Genomic DNA, 21,243 nt, shown 5'->3' with positions numbered 1-21,243 from the left:
ATCAAAAGAATGGCTTAGGATTGTTGGAGCCCATCCACAGAATGCAGCAATGCTTTTAAAAGTTATTTGCCAAGAGAGGGCAAAAAGAGAAAACCATTTAAGTCCAACATAGCATGGGTGATCCCAAGAGTGAAGCTAGATTATAGGAAATGGAAAGCCGTGCCTTCATTACTTTCACAAAAGATTGCTGAAGAGCCATTTTCCACCAAGGTAATTTGGCTTTTTTTTTTTTTTCTTTTGCCATAAACACGGGGTGGGTTTCACTGATGGGGAAAACGAAAAATGGTTCCTGGCTTTGGAACAATGGAAATTTTATATTAGAGCGCTGGCAAAGAAAAGGAAAAGGTCAAAGGGTACATTCCTCTTGCTGCAACATGTTTTCACCAGTTGAACCTCTCCCTTGTGATTAGCACAGCTCAGACAGCTGATAGTTGGAAGTGGGGAAGGGGCTGAAAAAAGAGGGAAGTTTCCAGGGGCGTGTCAAAAGAATATTGTGTGAAATATTTGTAGCAGTTAACTAAAAAAGATAGAATATGCCCTGCTCTGCTGCTAGGACCTCCTCTTTTCATTAGTGGGAGGTATTCTGTTCCTTTAGGTAGAATAGGCTCCTTGTTCTCACTTTGGTCTCCATAGCTACTCAGACATTTATTTCACTTAATATTACTTACTTTCGTTTATTTTTAATCCATCTAGGGAAGAAGTGGCCATCCTAGTAAAGTAAGGAAATGGAAGTGTGAGAGTGGACCACTCCTTTGGAAAATAAATAGGAAAGCCTATATGGCATAAAGCTTAGGTCCTTTTTCCTGAGGAAGATCCAAAGAATAAAGATGATGGTACAGACAGTGTTCAACTAGAATCTTTGAGATGATAATGGCAGCATTTCTTGACCTATGCCTACCCCTACAGTTTTCTCAGATTGTCTGTGGAGAGACAACAGCAGCCACCAATGCTTCCCTTGAAACAGTAGTCCCAACAGGTGCATACCACATCCTCCGCACTACCTCTTTCTCCTAAGCTTTGACTTAGCTATCTTTTTTTTCCTAATTAATTTTTTAAAATCTTTATATATTTTATTGTTTTTGAGCGCATGTACATGAGCAGCTGTGGGGGTTAAGGTGGGTGGCAGGAGGGGCACAGGGAGAGAGAGAAAATCTTTTTTTTTTTTTTTTAAGATTTCATTTATTTGTTTGACAGAGAGACAGAGCTCACAAGTAGGCAGAGAGACAGGCAGAGAGAGGGGGGGAGGCAGGCTCCCTGCCAAGCACAGAGCCCGATGTGGGGCTCAATTCCAGGACCCTGAGATCATGACCTGAGGCGAAGGCAGTGGCTTAACCCACTTACTCACCCAGGCGCCCCAAGAGAAAGAAAATCTTAGGCAGGCTTCGTGCTTATCACAGAGCCCACACAGGCTTGATCTCATGCAGGGCTTGATCTCAGAGCCCTGAGATCATGACCTCAACCCACATCAAGAGTCAGGTGCTTAACCAACTGAGCCACTCAGGAGCTCCTGACTTAGCTACCTTAAAGAAGGTAGCAGAAATGTGATTAAAAGCCCACCTAACTTATTCATGTTATTCTTCAGGCAGACTCCAGGAGTGCTTAAGAGCCTCTCAGACCTATTTGAGCAAGTCACCTCTAAGAATGGATAGGTAAGAATCAAAATTCTAGGGGCACCCAGGTGGCTCAGTTGGTTAAGCATCTTGATTCTGGCTCAGGCTATGATCTCAGGGTCCTGAGATGGAGTGTCATGTAGGGCTCTGGGCTAGGTGTCGAGCCTGCTTCCGATTCTCTCTCTCCCTGTCCCTCTGTCCTTCCCCGCCCCACTGCTTGCTTGCGTGTGCTCTCTCTCTAAAAACAAACAAACAAGAGAGAATCAAAATTCGAAGAGCAGGGCAATTACAACCTATATGAAGTTGATTTCAGAAGAAAACTTTAAAATGGTATTTGAAATGGAAATAACAATAACTATGCATATGCCATTTCTCAAGGTGATTATATTTGTTAGATCAAGAGATCAACGTGAAATCTGTGCGTGTGATTTTAGTGTTTTCATGGTTTGCAGAAATTTCTTCTTGTGTCTGCTTATGAACTTAACTACTTTTTTCCACTTTGGGTAGAAAGGTGATGTTTAAGTTTCTGTATTCAATCCTTTTTACTTGGACCACAAAATCTTTGTGTTTCTACTCAGTTGTTTCAGGAATATTTTCTGAATAAGTAACTGAATAAATAACTTTATTCTGACATCAGGAATATCTTCTCCAGTTTCTCTAATCTCTTCCCTATTTCATATCCTGTATTTCAATATTCAGTTTAATTCCCATCACCTAAAAATCTTTCTGATCCTACCTCAGTCTATTCTGACCTTCTCAGCTCTAAATTTCTATATCACTTATACATTTCTACCTCATTTATTAAACACTCTTATATTATTCTCTAGTTGTTTCTTTTTTAAAGATTTTATTTATTTATTTGACAGAGACAGATCACAAGTAGGCAGAGAGGCAGACAGAGAGAGAGAGAGGGGGAAGCAGGCTCCCTGCTGAGCAGACAGCCCGAGGTGGGGCTCGATCCCAGGGCCCTGGAACCATGACCTGAGCTGAAGGCAGAGGCTTTAATCCACTGAGTCACCCAGGTGCCCTCTCTAGTTGTTTCATGGACATTTACTTTCCCAAGTTTACAGGATTCCTTTGTGTTATTTGTAGTGACCATTCCAGTGTGTTTATTTAGCACTAAATTATAAGTAGGGACTTGACCTGAAACCTTAAAACTGTTGAAGACAAAAGTCATGTCTTCTACTATGGTTTTCTAATAACAAATTTGTCATCATTCTCAGTAGCTACTTGTGAACTTCTAGAGAGTCTTAGGCACTGAATTTCAGGTAAAATTACCAATTTATGTATAACTCTGTAGAATGTCTATTCTTTATCAGTAGGTTTTATCTTTCAAATCAATTTAGGAGGGGCACCTTTGTGGCTCAGTTGGTTAAGCAAATGCCTTTGGCTCGGGTTATGATCCCAGAATCCCAGGATCAAGTCCCACATTGGGCTCCCTGCTCAGCAGGGAGTCTGCTTCTCCCTCTGACCCTCCCCCTTCTTGTGCTCTCTCTCTCTCTCTCAATAAATAAATAAACAAAACCTTTAAAAAAAATCAATTTAGGAGTTAATCCACCCACTTTTAAGGAACAGAAACTTCATATTGTTTTCCATAACCACTCAGTGAATAATACCAAGCATATCTCTGCATTTGATTGAAACACAAAAGTTAAGTAGGCAGATATAATTACTGGAGCTGGAGTTTGGCCAGGAAACTTGGGAGAACACTCCCAACTCCCACCACAGATTCCACAGATAACCACAATGGGTCAGAATCTCCCATTTCCATGTACCATCTTAAACACAGTCCCTTTTTTAGGCCCATGCCTCTAGTAAAATAAGGCCACTCTAGAAGTAAGATTCAGAAGGGGAAAAGTTACATCTGGGGGTTCCTAAAGAATAATGTATGTTTTCTGTTTGTTTGTTTGTTTGTTTATTTATTTATTATTATTATTATTTTAACAAACTTATGAGGTCTACAGGAAATACCCAAAGCAAGTGCCACAATGTTTCCAGCAGGAAATGCATCCTGTTTGGCTAAATTGGAAGAATGACTTTAGTTATATAGCCAGGTACTCATTCTTTTTAGTATTAACCAACACTACAGAAGAATTCAACTCTTCTTTGGGAAATGTGGAGAATGGCATGGTGTTTATATGTTTATGTCTCATGCAGAATGAGGAGTCAAGAATTAACTCTACCTCTTACCTTATTTTTCATAAGACCATTTTTCTGAGTCCTTTGGATTATTTTAGGCTCTTTTATACACATGTATGCTGGAAAACCATTATCTTAGGTCTCCCTCTCCGATCATATAAGCAGAGGTAATGATAAAATCTGAATTTGACTTTTTGGTATATTATAACCCTCAAATCCATGTTTCTTCCCCAGATGCAACAGAAGCAATTAAAACATATTTAGATACATAGTAAGTGATTAAAAATTGATAAATATTTGTATGTATGAATTATGTAGTTAGGCTACATTACACGGGGAGAAAAGATCTATCACTAATTCTGAGCTTATTTTGCTGCTCAAGAAGAGCAAAGAAGAAAAAGAAGAATAGCAAAGAAGGAGAAAAATCACTTATGTGAGTACTCACTATTATATTCTTTCAAATTCACTTTGGGTTTATTTTTAATCACATTGATGTCTAGTTTTTCATTGATTTCCTTAACTATGTCCCCCCTCCAAAAAAACCCCTTACTTCCTGACAAGCAGTAATAAAATATAACAGGACCAAATTTACTGTTAAGGAGTCCCTACTTGTTGAGTTCTAAGGCGTTCACATGCTTAGGTGTCCTTAGTATTAAATGCTTTGGATCTCAAAATATATAGCCTCATGTTTCCTTACTTCTGACCAGTCCAAAGCCACCCACTGAGGTGGACAAGACTGGTTGTTGCAGGACTCTTTTTCAATAGGCCGGTGTGTTAAACAACCACTGTAGTCCAGTGTCTCCTCCTCAGAAGGTCCAATCTTCCTGATGCAGAGCACTGCCCTGGTGCGCATTCCACCATCACAAGTCTTGCTACACTCCAACCAATCCCCAATGAACCACCTGCAGCAAGAAGTGGAAGAAACACAGAACATTTCCTCAGTGTAGCCAGAGATTTTTAGCTGAGTGAAAGCACTTTTGTCAATGGATTACATTCTCTCCCTAAAAGAGCTGACATTTCAGTGTTGGTTGATGTGAGAAATGACAAATGGAAGGGCTGCTAAGGAAAAGATAACACATGGTCAGCTGCCTTCCAAGTGTAGTGTGTGGGCTTTGAAGCAGACAGAAGTCAGGTCCAAACAAGTAATGCAATGTATGTTCTTAACCACACTGATATCTCCCCTTTTCTAAATTAATTTTTTAAATGAAGATAACAATATACATCATGAGACTGTGATGAGGATTAAGTAAAATAATAAATATGAGGCTTCCAGTTATGTGCTAGGTCAGAGTTTAACAACCAAGTCTGTATGGGAGGGCAGGGGTCTTGATTTGTTCCATTTGCCAATTTTGTGATGTGAATGCCCATCATCAGTTTCAACCTACATCCTTGCCATGCTGAATGTATCAAGAGAAGATCTGCTCATAATGGGATTTCTGGAGCCAGTAGTAGCTTGCTTTAGCAAACCACTAAAAGCTTCTAACATTGTGTCTGACATCCAACAAAAAAGCGGCAGAAGCTTTATTTATTCTCACATTGAGGCAGGTTCTCCTGCAATCAAGGATTTTGTGCTAAAACCACATTAAAGGAGGTAGAAATTTGCTTTTTTGTTTGTTTGTTTGTTTTTCAGAAATGCATGTCAGGCTCTGCATAAGATAGAAGGCCTTTACTATGCTAATGGGGCAGAGAGAGCTCAGGTGTCCATCCTGAAGATGTAGGAGTCTTTAAACACCTGCACCAGGAGCAGAGCCTGAGCCAGCTTCGTGAAAACATGGAGGTCCCTTGTTTTGATCCCTCTACTCCTGAAAACAGCTTCTATGCAGCTAGTGTGTGAAACCGAAAACAAAACTAACACGTTTCACGTTTATAGGTGAACCACTCTTTTTCCCTAAAGTCATCACTGAACTTTCACATATATGTAATTTCAATGTGTGTATATGTGTGTGCATGTGTGTATGTACGTAAAACATCTGCAGAACTCACTCTCTGAGGGACATTATTTGGTCAAAAGGTGTGAATCAAGATACAAATCAGACCAATGAGAATTTGGCTTTAAAATTTTTCTATCTATACTAGAGTAAAGGGGTCTTTCCCTTTTTGTCACAAAAGAGCATTAAGATGTAAGAGCTGCTGGCGGCCACGTGGCCTGCCAGTGGAATAAGCTGAGGTGAAAGAATGCAGAGGAACTAGACAGCCCTGATGGTACTTGAGTCCTGGAGCCCTTCCTTAAATGAGAGCCACCATTGCCCTTCCCCCAGCTTTGTTAAGTAAACCAACAAACCCTCTTCTGTGCAAAAAGTAGCTGAAGTCGAAGTTTTGTTATTTCCAACCAGAATCCTGATAGTTATAATATTGTATTTAATTTCATAAATATATGCTGAATGCCAACTATATTCAAGGTTTTGTACTTTGTTTTATAGAAGAGGAAGTCAGAGTAGTGTGAGGAAAATGGTTCTCCAAAATCATGAAAAGAGCAGTATTGAAACTAGGATTAGATCCCCCAGCAATTACTGCCTCCACTGAATTTCATTCTTAACTCTGCTAACTAGTAGGATCTAGGTCACAAGCATGAGGTCACAAGTCATTTTCTTCAATCTGTGATTATAGATTATGCAACTATCCTCAGTGGATATGTTCAACTCTTAGGTAAGAGACTCTCTAGACAGAAGAGTATGAAAGCTTAAGAACAAATTTCTCACGATTTCTGTGAGCTTAGTTAATTGTGCCAAGTTTTGTATGTAGGAGGTAACACCTCATTGATGTCAGAGTACTAGGTGCTATATTTGAGCCGTAGTTAGCCAAATATACAACAATGGCCTTTATTCACTATTATTTGTATTATCTTTAGTTATAGCTTTTAAAAATATTATAAATAACCAGTTTCTCAAAGTTAGAATATATCTTTCCAAAAACTGAAAATTTTCAACCTAAAATTCACTTAAAGAATGATGATTTAATCCTGAGAATCTGATGTTAATGTTGTTTTTCTAAGTCATTTTCCAGAGGAGATTTAAAGGATTTTCATATTCTTTTCATTTTGTTTTCCACAGATGAACATGATCCCAAGTTGTTAGTACCATTTTTGGTAAAGAGGAAAATGTGTACTGAGAATAATAACTTGCATGCCAGCCATAGTGAAACTCTGATTCAATTCGCAACAGTGATTTCATCACCAAGATTAGGGGATAAAACAGAAATGTGTACAACTCAGCCACAAAAAGTCCAGTCATACCACCTCCAGCCATGATCTCATTAGGTCTCATAATGTAAGAGGGATGGAGTCCTTCAAATTAAACACAGGTGCCCAGAGTAACAGCAGTGATTCAGGAGGTGTTGCTGTTCTTTGCTGGACGAGGTCAGGTCCACCTCCGCCTTTTTATTCTTTGCCCTCTCTTTTATTGCCAAACGTCTCTTAGTCTAGATGTATCAATCCAGCATTTAATTTGGAGCGTATGAAAGTAAAAGTATTAACCACCCTCCCAATTTCCCTTCTGACTCGAACTCTGATTTCAGTCCCTGTTGCATCTTTATTGCTCACCAAATCATCCCTTCCCGTGTCTCTCTAAAGGATTAAATCACACCCGAGTTATTTAAATAGTTTGGCAATTTTGCCACTGCATTTTCTTTATTCCTCTATCCAGTTTAAGACATACAGCTTCCTTCACCTTCACTTTTCCCATTGTATTTGACCCTCTGATGACCTCCTTATTTTCTCCTCTAGATTTGGTGGTAAAAATATAAACACAAAAATTCTGGAAATATCACTGGTTGAATTGTTATAATCTGAACAACACTGGGAATGCTTCTTTCTGAGCTCTTCCCAACACCAAGTGATCAAATTGTTTTCGTCCTCACAAGTGTCTTCATATCCATTAGACATTAACAACTCGTAGAATTCAGGCTTGAGTGTCTGAAATAAGAGTGGTGTGGTGCAGACTGTGTCAATTTGACCCATAGTGTCTGTACATTAATAGGACAAACAAGAATATTATTGGGGGCAGGGAATAAGAGAGACATTATAAAATATTTTCCCCTAACCTAGGTTAACCATAATATTTGAAGAAAGAACCGAGCATAAAAGCAGAGTATTATTTTTGCTTTTTAACTTAAAGGGAAATGGCGGAACATATGAAAATAAACTGATATTAGATGTTTGGATTAAAAGAGAGAGATAGGGAGATTTTCCAGCCTCTGTCCTAGGGTCAAGCATCTAATTATCAATCCTTGTCACGAATCAACATAACAAAAATTTTTAAAAAATCTTCATAATCTCACAATAGCGTCTTTACTCAAAGGGAGATTCAATACATGTAACCTATCAATTACTTATTAAGAGGGTACAACTTTGTTTGATTTTAAAATAGGTTTTAGAAAATATTGCTAAACATTAAGTTGGTAAAAAGAAAAGAAAATCTGCTCATTCCTCATTAATTGGAAAGTAAAACTAATATTAAGTATAAGCCTCTATACCCTAGAAATGTCTAGGGTATACAGCTGTCTAGGGAAACAGCTGAGATTTTTCTAAATTGAAAAAAAAAAAAGAATGTAATAAATATCTCTGAAATTATAGCAATTGAGACTGTGGCAATGAAATAAGCAAGTATTAAGTACTGGAAGTATTCAGGTGCCATCAGATAATTGATTAGTGGTGTGTGGTACGATGAGAAAACATCACCAGAGATTAACATACTCTCATCATGATGGGAGTTGGCCTACATGATTTCTATGATTGTCCGCAGCTCTTAAATTTTGGAGTTTTATAGAGGACTCTGATGAAACTTCCTCTAAAGTTAAAATAACATATTATGTTTGTCCTTGGGTGAGGTACAATGACTCAATATAATTGTTAAACATTATATCATAAAAGATACCATTAAATAAAACCTAACCTAACAACCAAGTAAAAATTTCTCCCCAGCCCAAGCATCCTTTAGCACTTTTGTTTATAACTTTCTTATTGTGTTTAACATATTTTGCCAAAACTATAGTTATTTTTATAGGTATTTACCCAATTACATTGTCTTTAGGCAAGGCAGCCATTTCTCCCAAAGCACAGTGCCTTTCACATTGCAGTTGCTTAAAAAAATGTTTCTTAGTTTGTGGTCACAATGTATAATACTCTATTGTTTTCACCCCTCTTATTTTCACAACTTTAAAAACCACAGTATCATAGGGGAATAATATTCACTATTCAAGAATTCTTCACATGAGGCCATATATAGAAACATTTTTGCCACAGAAAGATAGTATGGTCAAAACTGAGCTCTTGGTCATTCTCTTTGGATTCCAGCTCAGCACCACTTCCTTTTCTCATGGTGGGGCACTAGCTTGCTATCAGTCATGGTCTTTAATATCAACCCCTCCCTTTTCCTTTTTCCAATTATGTGAGCCTTTGTTAGGAAGCCCACCATTTTCACTGAATGCCTCTGGAATTCTTGTTTTTTTTTCCTGTCCCTATTCACCTTACCCTCTTGACTACTACACTGTTTCTCACAAAAGAGCTGCTGCTATGAGCACATTAATTTTTTTACAGCAAAGCTTCCTCTGCCCTTGAAGGTCTTCCAAATAAACACAATTAGTATTTCTCTACCAATGCCTCTCTCATCTATTTTTCCTAGTCCTGTCATTTTCTTTATAAAGCACAATGATAAATCTTACTACCCTCTATTTTTCCACACCCTCCTTATGAAGTCTCCAATATGACTAAGAGACATTTGAAGTATTTCATTATTTAAAAAGATAATTTCTGATTTTAAAAATATCATTTAAAATTTTAATAATGGAACTGGGAATTTGGAAATAAATATAGACCCTTTCCTCAAAGTAGGCAAATACATTTCAAGAAGATTAAAGTTTACATTATAAAAAGAAGAAAAACTTTGAAGGAAACTTTGATAATACAATCTTAGAGTGGATAAAGCCTTCCTAAACATTATACCTAAGAAAGAAATAAAAATGTGATAGATTTTCTATGTTAATATTTTAAGACTTCTGTGAGTAAAAATAGATCATAACACCATAAATAATATGGAAAATACATGACAAACTAGGAAAAAATATTTGAAATGGAGGTAAAGAATTAATACCCTTAATACATTAAGAGTTCATAGGAATCAGCAACAAAATGATAAACACTTCAGTAGGAAAATGGTATAGGTTAGGCCATGGAAGGGAAAATCAAAAAGAAGTAATACGAATGGCTACTGGACACAGTTTTTCTTTCTTTCTTTCTTTCTTTCTTTCTTTCTTTTTTTTAAAAATATATTTGACAGAGAGATCACAAGTAGGCAGAGAAACAGGCAGAGACAGAGGGGGAAGCAGGCTCCCCGCCAAACAGAGAGCCCGATGTGGGACTCAATCCCAGGACCCCAGGATCATGACCCAAGCTGAAAGCAGAGGCTTAACCCACTGACCCACCCAGGCGCCCCCTGGACATAGTTTTTCAATGTTCAGTCTCATCTGCAATTCAAGAAGTAACATAACACAACAATTAGGTATCAAGGTTTTTTTCCCCCCATAAGATAATCAAAGATTGTTTCTAATAATAATAATATCCAGGGATGCCTGGTTGGCTCAGTCTGTTAAGTGTCTGACTCTTGATTTCAGCTCAAGTCATGATCTCAGGATTGTGAGATCAGGCCCTGCTTTGGGCTCCTACTGTGCGTGGAGCCTGCTTAAGAATCTCTTTCTTTCCCTGTCCCTCTGTCCCTTCTCCCTACCCTGCTCACTCAGCCTCTAATAATAAAATTAAGTGAAATGAAATGAAATGAAATAAAATAAAATAATAATAATAATAATATCCAGTATTATGCAGTTCAGGGAAATTACATTTTAATACACTGTTAGTAGGAATATACACTCATACATTATCTCTGGAGAACAATCTGACAATGTTTTACAGACTTAAATATATTTCCACTTGAACAAGGAATTCTATTCCCATTTATTTACCATAAGAGCATAGTTATAGAGAGCAAAGTTTTAATTGCAAAAATTGTTAATGCTGTGGTATCTTAAGGAATCAAAAGCTAAGACACAGCCACAATTGTTCAGCAGTAGAAAACAAATTAATTAAGCAATGACATATCTACTAAATTCTGTAGAAGACATTTAATGTTCAAAATATGTTAAGAACTAACTACAGAGCATCAGAAATAATATAATATTATTTTGTTTTATATACATGTCTATGCAAGCATAGAAAAAAGACTGTAGATAATACTTCAAAATATTAACAGTGATATTTTAAGTATTACAGGTATTTTTCATTTTCTTATTTTTACTCATCTGCGTTTTATTTATTTTTATGTTTTTAAAGATTTTATTTATTTATTTGACAGAGATCACAAGTAGATAGAGAGGCAGGCAGAGAGAGATGGAGGAAGAAACAGGCTCTCTACTGAGCAGAGATCAATGCGGGGCTTGATCCCAGGACCCTGAGATCATGACCTGAGCCGAAGGCAGAGGCTTTAACCCACTGAGCCATCCAGGTGCCCCTACTTATCTGTGTTTTAAAACCTTTATGCTTTAATATGTATTGCAAAACCAAATATGATTATCACATCATCACCTAAAAAAAAATCTCCTTTCCTTTCTTCCACACTAATTTAAAGTATTATTGCATTCAGTAGTCTTTCAATGATTTTCATCTCTAGAATATCTCTAGAAAGTATTATTGAATTCAGTAGTCTTTCAATGATTTTCATCTCTGGAATTCTATGATGTACAGCCACCATTCTAAAGAATTGAGATTTTGTTTTTCATAGTCTGAATTCAAAGGAATATAAAAGAAATTTAAAAGGAACTAAGAAAAAATGGACAAATAAATAGTAATATTTTAGATACCTATCTTTAGCTCTTTCTGAAAAAGTCAGCCCAAATTTTCTTTTTCATATTCTTTTTATTTCTCCTTTTCAATTTCCATCTTCTTACCTCCAAACTTAAAAAAAGTTAATAAATAACTTTTTATCTTAGAATTACAAAAGGAAAGGAGATAGAAAACTTAATTTTAATTATGTACATTAATTCAAATGTCAATTACCCTTAATATATATATATATATATATATACACATATATAGTATATATATAGTATACACATAGGTATACATACACATACATACAAGTATATATTTACAAAACAACTCCAATGTAATATCTAAGCCCACAACATGTGGGACAGAATGATAAACCACTGAAATCTCAAAGGATGTTTGAAGAGCATTTAAGCTGAAACAAATAAAAAAGTTGAAGCCAAAATAAAACAGGTGTGACCAGGACCACTCAGAGGTCTTAAATGGCTGATCAAATACCAAACACAATACTTAAGGAAATTAACTTGATGAGTTGAGATGTACAATTATATGAAAGTAATGTTGAAAGTTATTGGAAATATGGAAAGGAACAAAATTTTGGCCCTGGTTTCTATGCATGAGTTTATATAGTCTTCCCATTTCTTTTGAGTTAAATTTATAAAAACTAATTGGCAGAAAGAAGAAAAATGTTTAAAAATTTTTTAAAAATCAAATTTTAAAAAATTTTTAAAAATTAAAAAAAATCAAATGCCTTTGTAATACATATTATAGGTCATATTTCTATACTTCCCTGGGTCGTCTAGATTTTAACAAATTAGTTACACTGTGGTCATATTTTGAAAAAAAAAAAAAAAACCATGAAATTTTAGAAGTCCTAGAATAGGGCACCTAGGTGCCTCAGTCAATTAAGCGCCTGCCTTCAGCTCAGGTCAAGATCCCAGGGTTCTGGGATCCAGCCCCACCTCAAGCTCGCTGATCAGCAGGGAGTCTGCTTCTCCCTCTCTCTCTGCCCTTCTGCCTGCTTGTGCTTGTGCTCTCTAGCTCTCTGTCTCTCTTGCCCACACACACATTCTCTCTCTCAAATAAATAAATAACATCTTAAAAAATAAATAAAGGTCCTAGAATAAAAACTACTTTCACTCTAGATTCTTTGTGCTCTTTGTTTGGTAGTCACCGCCCTAAACTGTTTCAAGACACTAGCAGTGAATATCTCCCTTTGAGATTCAAATATTTGGACAGACACTGACTTTGGGAAATGAAAGTTCATAAGGCATTATTGTATTGAAACAAAGATAAGGAACTTATCTTGCTTTAAACACATTAGGGACACAATCCTTTACTGTGACTTCTCTGTTGTTACTGCATATAGAGCTTTCCTCTTCAGTTCTACAGAGCTTGAGATATGTAAATTCATTTGCATACTTTTTCCCTATTAATTTCAAGTTTGGATCGTTAACCAAGGAGATAAAGTTTACCCTGATTTCTCAAACAAGGATGAAATGCCATTTGCACATGTTCTGTCTTACAGTTGTCAAACAGGCAAAAGCCGTACAGAGATCATGACCAACTCAGTACCTTTGTCTTCAGCATTTTTGTCTTTTCTCATGTAGTCACTGCCTTTTTTCTTTTTAATTTTTTAAAAGTAATCTCTATTCCCAACATGGGGTTTGAGCTCATGACCCTGAGATCAAGAGCTTCATGCTCTACCAACTAAGTCACCCAGGGGTCTCTAATTATGCCTTTGCTCAGCCCAGAAACCTTTCTGTTCTTACAGATTATAAATTGGGACTCACCGACAGCAGGTCCACAGTGTTAAATTAAAAAAAAATTTTTTTAAAGATTTTATTTATTCATTTGACAGAGAGAGATCACAAGTAGGCAGAAAGGCCGGCAGAGAGAGAGGAGGAAGCAGGCTCCCCGGTGAGCAAAGAGCCCGATGCGGGGCTGGATCCCAGGACCCTGAGATCATGACCTGAGCCGAAGGCAGCGGCTTAACCCACTGAGCCACCCAGGCGCCCCTAAATTTAAATTTTTTAAAAAGTCATCATTAACATGAATGGGCTGTCAGCTTGTACCTCCCTTTACAGTGAGCTGTAACTACTACATTAATCAACAGAATGAGCCTGAAGTCCACCTCCATGCCTGTGCCCAACATGCAGAAGATAGGATGATTTAGGATGACACAACTTAAAACTGGGTCAACAAATTAAAGCATTGATATTCCATTATAGAATGTTTCCCAAACATTTTAAGAGTCTCCAGGCCTGTAGGATAAATATCTGGAAAAGATATGACTGCACCCCAAACTACTGTGTTTTATTGAAATTTTTTTTTTAAGATTTTATTTATTTATTTGACAGAGGGAGAGAGATAACAAGCAGGCAGAGAGGCAGGCAGAGAGAGAGAGGAGGAAGCAGGCTCCCTGCTAGGCAGAGAGCCGGATGTGGGGCTCGATCCCAGGACCCTGGGATCATGACCTGAGCTGAAGGCAGAGGCTTAACCCACTGAGCCACCCAGGCACCCCTGTTTTATTGAATTTAAGATACCATAATTTAAAAAAAAAAAAAGATACCATTATTTTATAGACCGTTAAAAAAAAATAAAAACAATGCTGTTTATTATCTTAAGTAACACACTATCAATGGCAAGATGAATTTTAATCTCTAAGATGTTAAAATGTGAAAAGGTACGCCTTAGAACTGATGAAATCTGGTAATTTCCAGCACTGTGCCTGTTTTAAAGGGCTTCCTGTTTCTACTGATGTTCCTGTTTTAAAGGGGTTAATAACTGAAATCTACGGATAAATAGGAATCTTTACCCTCCGAAAAACTTTATCCCCTTTTCTAACATATGAATATGTTTCCAAATATGAATAGCTAAGTATTCTTCTCTTTGTACTTAAAATAATTCTCACTTCATACTCTTACTTACTCAGGTGGGCAGGGCTCAGTGTTGCAGGCTCTTTGATTTTCAGGTGGCTTACTGTCTGGGTCACAGTAATTGTTCTGGACAATAGAGTTGTCATCCAATCTTTTACAGACCACCTCCTGTCTTTGGACACCTTGAGAAAAAGAGGACATCATTAGTTGAAGAGTAGTTTACTTTCCAATAAATCAGGTATGCATAGCTTTCTTCTGGGGAATCAACCTCACTGGATCGCTGCTGTCTTATCTGTTCCAGAAACACTTGACTGCTTCTCTAAAAAGGAGAGAAGGCCTGGTCATTATACTTCAATTTTAGGCAAAATTATTGTTCTTCTATTTAGAAACATAACTGTTTTCAGGTAATTTTAATCAATTAGTATTCCCATTGTGTATTCTTATTCGTGCTTACCTTAAAAAAACAAAAACAAAACCAAAAAACAAAAAACCAAACTTTATTTTCCCAAAATGTTATCAGATAAAATGTATGACTATACATTTCAATGCAAAACAATGATTATTATCTATTTAAAAATAAGACAATAGGGACAAGTTTACTTTTTGATATTTTGTAGGACGAATCCCATCAATTTAGTCTTTGTCAGGAACACATTACATTCACACATTTCATTCTTTTTCTTCCACTTACAGATTTATTTTTCTAAAAGCCCACAAAGTCTAGAATTTAAAGATTGCAGTGGGCCTCTTTTAGACTGCATTAGTCTGTTTGTTTTAACAGAGTTGGCCCTCTGTTGATTATACCACTGTCAAACAGCTATATATATATTCCTTGAAATAATAACTCAGAAGATTATTATCTCAGTCTTAAAAATTAGTCTATGTGAACTGTTTGTCACAGCTAAAAATATTCTCATTATTAAATTTGTAAAATTCTGTGTGTTTGTAAAAGAATTGTAAAATTCTGTATGTTTATTATTTATTGGCAAAGATATCCACCACAACTTATTCACATTTCACAAAATACAAAGATGCACACAAACACACTGTTATTTGTAAACATCCCTGAGTGAGTAGACCTTAAGCAAGCTCATTTTTACTTTAGTTTCAAGGAATCTAAAGAAGCAAAGCTAGGTATACCAAGATATCAGAGAAAAGGTAAAACTAAAAACAATGATATATGTTTCAGATCATATAGAGGTAACAGGTTACTCCTGGAATTGGAAATAAAAGCATAAACTACCCTCCTAATCCCCCACTCATCTCTATAACCAGGTAAATGAAATTACCCAGAAAGAGTTATAAAAACAGCATTAGCGGTATCCAGGAAACCACAGCTTCACACCTAGGTAGCCCCACACAAACCCACAGTTTTGCTTATTTTTTTTTTTCCATCTGCTTTTAATAATACCGTAAAGACTTTAATCTCAAATTAGGGAAATCAATGTACAATAGGATCATTCAGTGAAGGAAATATCACCTTAAAAGACATATATCAATGCTTCCCCCAACGTCCTTTAAGAGTCTTGAATATTCTGCAGGTGGGGTGCCTCTGACATCAGGCTACGCATACTTTTAACTAAGCAAGATAGGGAGATCTATGACTCTGATTAGGAAAATTAGTAAGTCCTGGAGCCTCCGTGGTGGTGGAGAGTAGCAGAAGAAGATATATTTTACTATTTGCAGTGACTCAAGACTTTTACTAATCTCTTTGAATAAATTTTTAGGTTTTCCTAAATTTAGGGGTCTAAAACATAGCCAACAACGTACTGGCAAAATAACAGAATATGTGTTGTATTCATTCCATCCTAACCCCTAGAATAGGCCAAATCTCAGTTTATGTGACAACAGTTTGGAATTTTTCAACTATTAAACTTTACATTTTTGAGGGAAGAATGATTCACATCAGGCATCACTGTGATCCATTCACACATGTTCCACAATATTCATCAGATAATATCTCCCCATTGTGTCTTTCCAGTGGGCAGATAACTAAGTCCATGTGACCCACCTAGACAAAAATCTCTACATTAGTCATAGGATTCAACTACCAATTGCCACAGTGACTCAGAATATTCATCCACCTAGTTCAACGTGTTGGTCCTACTAGGGAGAGTAGGGGATTGTTTTTGTACGTTTGCATGATCATTTTTTGAAAGCCATTCAAATATGATTATACTTGGAGAGGGGGACTCAAACCATTCACTTACACAGAGGACTTATACAAGTTTACCCATCTTTGATAATTATATTTAATAATAAAAAATCTGATTACATTTGCAATAGGAAAGTTGTCATTCAATTCAATACTTGGTTGTTTTTCAGGAAAGAATAAACATTTTCAACACTACAAAATGAAACTGATGTTGCTTTGCATCAGTGTCAGGAACATCAGTTCAGTTTCTACAGGTTAAGATAAAATTCTACTTCTTTTAAATTAGCCCTAGAAATGTCATTTGGTCATAATACATTAGTTTTTAAAAGTAGCCTTTAATGTAAAAGCAAGGCCTCTATAATTTGAATCACAGCTGAAATATTAGTTATCAGAGGTGAGATTTATATCTGATCCCAAGATAAATTCCAACCACATATGTATCTTGAAAAACTTAACTACATAACATTTATTGTTGAAAATTTGGAAAGTAAATAAAATCACAAGGAACAAAATAAAAAATTTCTATAATTTCATATCCTTGTTCTGGATCTTTATTTTTAAGGCTATTTTGCTTTTTAGTGGAATCCAATAATTAGTTTAAAATTACATAATACACAAACTGAACATGCCACTGAAATGTGGTTGACAAGTCATTCATTCATTCATTCATTCACTCATTCAACAGAGAATAGTCACTAAAAGGAACTGTGGTTAAGAGATACTAAGTGCTAAGATTTATAAATTGACTTAATTTTGGTCATGCCTTCCAGGCCTCTTAAAAACTAGGAATTTGGGCATTTTGGGGGTTCACTTCAGTTTCATAAAATTTCAGAACACTAATTTTTATTAAGTAAAAATTAAAGTCCTTGAATAAACAGCTGAAATTACTCTATATTTCACGAAGATGCATTTTTCCTTGCATTCATCTTGTATTAATTTTCTTCTAAAATGTTCTATTAGACATTGTGGTATTTCACACTCAAGAACTGACTATACCAGGAATCTATTCCAAATCTTCTGACAATGCTGATCTATCTTCCTCTAGCAGCATAAAAATCCCCTTCCAACTTTTACCCCCACACTTGGCAGATTCACAGTTTTTTGTTTTTGTTTTTTTCTTTTTAAATCAGTAGCAACAGGATAACTTTAAACCAATGCACCTAATTTAGGATGGATTTTGAAACACATACTCTGGGACTAAGGAAAACGAAGCTTTTAGCTTTAGAAAGTAGAAAATACAGATCAAGTAGAAATAATCTCAACTAAGTCAAAAAGAAAAATGATTGAGTTTAGAATCTTTTATATGATTAAGCCTCTTATATATAGCTTCTTTAAAGTAATCTGTAAAACAAAATAAATATTGTAAAGTAATCTGTAAAACATTGCTAAGAAGTTGATTCAAAGCTTGAGAATAATTACATCCAGTTACAAAAAATCACTATGTCTTCAAATCTAAAGACTTACGGTTTATAACCAAAAACAGAAAATGTGCACATGGCCAGTCAGAAATGCCTAATCAAAAACAAAATTCTAGCAATCTAGTGTCCATGTCCCCTAGAGATATGCAGATGTTCTACGGAATATAATTGGTCAAATTTAAAACTGTACTAATTGCATTTTATTCTTAAACATCTAAAGTTTACCAGCATGCAAATTCTATACCTGTTTTTTAGTTAACATAATCTCTCTTCCATGGTTAAAAAAATTAATGGTTTCATACCATGAAATTTAAGTACCAAAATGTCATTACCAATACATATTTATTTAAAACTCTCCAAAATGGGTGGATATGTTTAGAGATTTCTAATTTGCTTATCAAAGAATCAAATACAATGGTTCTTAACATATAAACATAACCATTAATTTTAGTCTCTAAGTTTAAATTTATCAGATCTTATATTTAATATTTAACTTTCAGCCAATAGTTAAAAGTGGCACTGGGTTGAGTGACCGGCTCTTGGTTTCAGCTGAGGTCATGATCTCGGTCTCATGAGATCGATCCCTGCAACATGTTCCATGCTCAGCTCAGAGTCAGCTTCCCCTCTTCTTCTTGCTCTGCCCCTCCCCCTGCTCATGCTCTCAGATGAATAAATAAATAAATCTTTTTAAAAAAAGTTATAGATAATCTATTTTCCTACCAAAGGTTCTCTTGTCCAGTGAGAGGAAGGAGTACCCAACTTGTATCACTGCTCTAGCTCTCTATCAGGAAATGACGTTTAGTATTTTGAAAGAACATAAAGCCCAGGAAAGTTATATAGAAGCCCAAGGAACAACAAGTCTGTCTAGATGGAATCCTTCAAACACTATGCTTACTCTTGGAGATGGTGATGGTTCAACTGAAGACCACAGGGTCTTCTGCTCAGCAGCCACATTCTTAGGGCCAATCCTGAGTAAAGGCTCCAGAGACCATAGTGCCTCTCAATTTCCTCTCCTCCTTTTCAATCCCTTCTCTATTCCTCTTATAGGCTGTTCAATGTTCTTATATCCCACTTCTTTCTTTTTTCATAAAATTAAATAATTTTATAAATTTTATAAATATTTGGCAATATATTGTCTTTCACAGAACAGTTGATCATTTTAAAAGCAGAGAGGAGGGAACCTGATGCTCATAAATTACCACCTAAAGTTCACTTGAAATCTGTTAAACCAAGAGGTATATGGGGAAGCAGGAGAAAGACCTTCTAAGTCTTCTCATATCTACTCTCAAGACTCAGGATTCCAGTCTTAGACCATTCAATTGGTGAGTAAGCAGTCTATAAGTACCTGTGAGTGAGTCCATAATGAAAAGAGAAGTATAAGAGAGGTATAAATGCATCCTTGGGATTGATGGGCTAACCAACATATAGGTAACTTAATCTAGCAGCATAGCGCATCATATCTACCCAAGAAACAGTTTTCTGAAGAGGAAGAGGGGAGAAAAAAAATCAAAATGTTTGGGCTTATAACTACAAATGTCGTTGGTGGCTAAGACAACAATTTGCTTAACCACTGCATCTAAAGTAGCTAGCAACCAAGACAACACTCCATATAACCAAAATATGTAGAGCATATAACTAGCAATGTTAATTTAAATCTTCACTGTAGATAGCATCCAAAGAGCAACAAGTGCCAGGGAGAAGGGGAATATTCTCTTTGCTCTGCCTCTCACTGATGGAATCTGGCTATTGTGCTGTGCGATTATTGGCCAGACACACACATTTGCAGGGCAGAGTAAACTCCATCTGCGTTGGATCTAACAGCTGGCACCCAGTGTACCTATCTGCTCCAGGCATATACTTTCTTCTTCTGAATCACTTCCTGCTAGTTTTTATCTTTCAAAGGCTTCATTTCACTGTATTTCCCAGTATCTTCCCTTCTGTCCTAAGCAAAACTAGATGTTCCAAGGAAACACAGGATTATATGCACATACACACACACACACACACACACACACACACACACACCAACTTTAAAATACTGTATTTTTCTGCAGCGACTCTGTTTAATGATGGTAAGGTAGGGTAGGGCATATACATACTGCATTTATTTGAAATAATACTAACCCAAGAGGGAATTTTTTTTTTCTTTTTTAAAGATATCATTTATTTATTTGAAAGTGAGAAAGAGAGAGAGTGGCGAGGGGAGGCGAAGGGAGAGGGAGAAAGAGAATATCAAGTCTCACGCAGGGTTCCATCTCATGACTGGGAGATCAGGACCCAAGCCAAAACCAAGAGTCAGACACCTAATTAACTGAGCCACACACGTGCCCCTCCCTGGAGGGATTTTCTACCACTCATTAGATATTAACAGGAATGTCTTCCATGGAAAGTGTCTCACTTAATTTAACTCACCTAATTTCTACTATGTCTAAGGCATGGTTCTTCATTATCGTAAGGGGTAAAATTAGTGAGATAGTTTTGACTTCAGTAAGATTACATTAAAATGGGGGGAATAAGACAAGTGCCAATATAATTATATTATGGAAAGTACCTCATCTAATAAAATAATACATTTTCAGGTCTAATCATTTTGGCTTTACAGTCCTCCTATCTTGTTATACTGTTGTCTGATTTCTCTTTCCCTGATCTTCAGTGATCTTAAGCACTCTTCATAACCAAAGGTCTATCTTATCCCTTTTCACTATCTCTTGTTATTATACCTTTTAGTAAGTTCTGGGCAGTTTAGAGAAATGACCTAAGGTAAGTTTTCACTTTCATGGGTAAAACAAGGCAATCAAATTAAATCATTTTTAATGTTTCTTCCAGATTCAAAATTTTACGAAAATTATCTCCTCTTTTCTTTCCCACAATTCAGTTGTTCAGTTTCTTTCCCTTTTATGTCCACTTTGCCCCCATTTTCTACAGAATAAGAAGTCTGGAAAACACACATTTGTTACATTCCTTTAGTTTTGTAGTCTTGTTTCAGTGGTTGGGTTCTTACCAATAGACATATACATGATAGGGGGTAAACATGTCAAGAGGCAGAACACAGCTAGAAACAGGAATTTGTGAGAGGCAAGTTTCCAGTAAAGAATTGACTCATATTATACTAAAAAGAAATTTCCATGATCTATAGGAGCTTGTTTTTAATACTTTACTAAAAATTTTAGAGAAATGATGTTGAGAGTAGAGGAAGACCTTGAACTTCTATACACTATGCTGAGTTTAT

At 36.2% G+C, this 21,243-nt stretch overlaps 1 protein-coding gene across 5 annotated transcripts in view; it reads right to left on the bottom strand.

Annotated features, from left to right (window-relative positions):
* The window catches only part of ADAMTS6 (ADAM metallopeptidase with thrombospondin type 1 motif 6), a 313,953-nt gene that overhangs the window by 38,136 nt on the left and 254,574 nt on the right, over nucleotides 1–21,243 (bottom strand). For all 5 annotated transcript variants that reach the window (XM_032336137.1, XM_032336135.1, XM_032336134.1 and 2 more), the window contains 2 exons: nucleotides 14,494–14,623; nucleotides 4,447–4,651 (listed from right to left, as the gene is read on the bottom strand). In XM_032336137.1, coding sequence (XP_032192028.1) covers nucleotides 4,524–4,651; nucleotides 14,494–14,623 — 258 coding nt within the window. In that variant the 3' untranslated portion in view covers nucleotides 4,447–4,523. The remainder of the gene's footprint in view (nucleotides 1–4,446; nucleotides 4,652–14,493; nucleotides 14,624–21,243) is intronic.

This window comes from Mustela erminea, chromosome 3 (genome assembly GCF_009829155.1).
Source record: "Mustela erminea isolate mMusErm1 chromosome 3, mMusErm1.Pri, whole genome shotgun sequence".
Lineage (NCBI taxonomy): Eukaryota > Metazoa > Chordata > Mammalia > Carnivora > Mustelidae > Mustela > Mustela erminea.
This window is presented reverse-complemented; position numbering and strand designations above follow the sequence as displayed.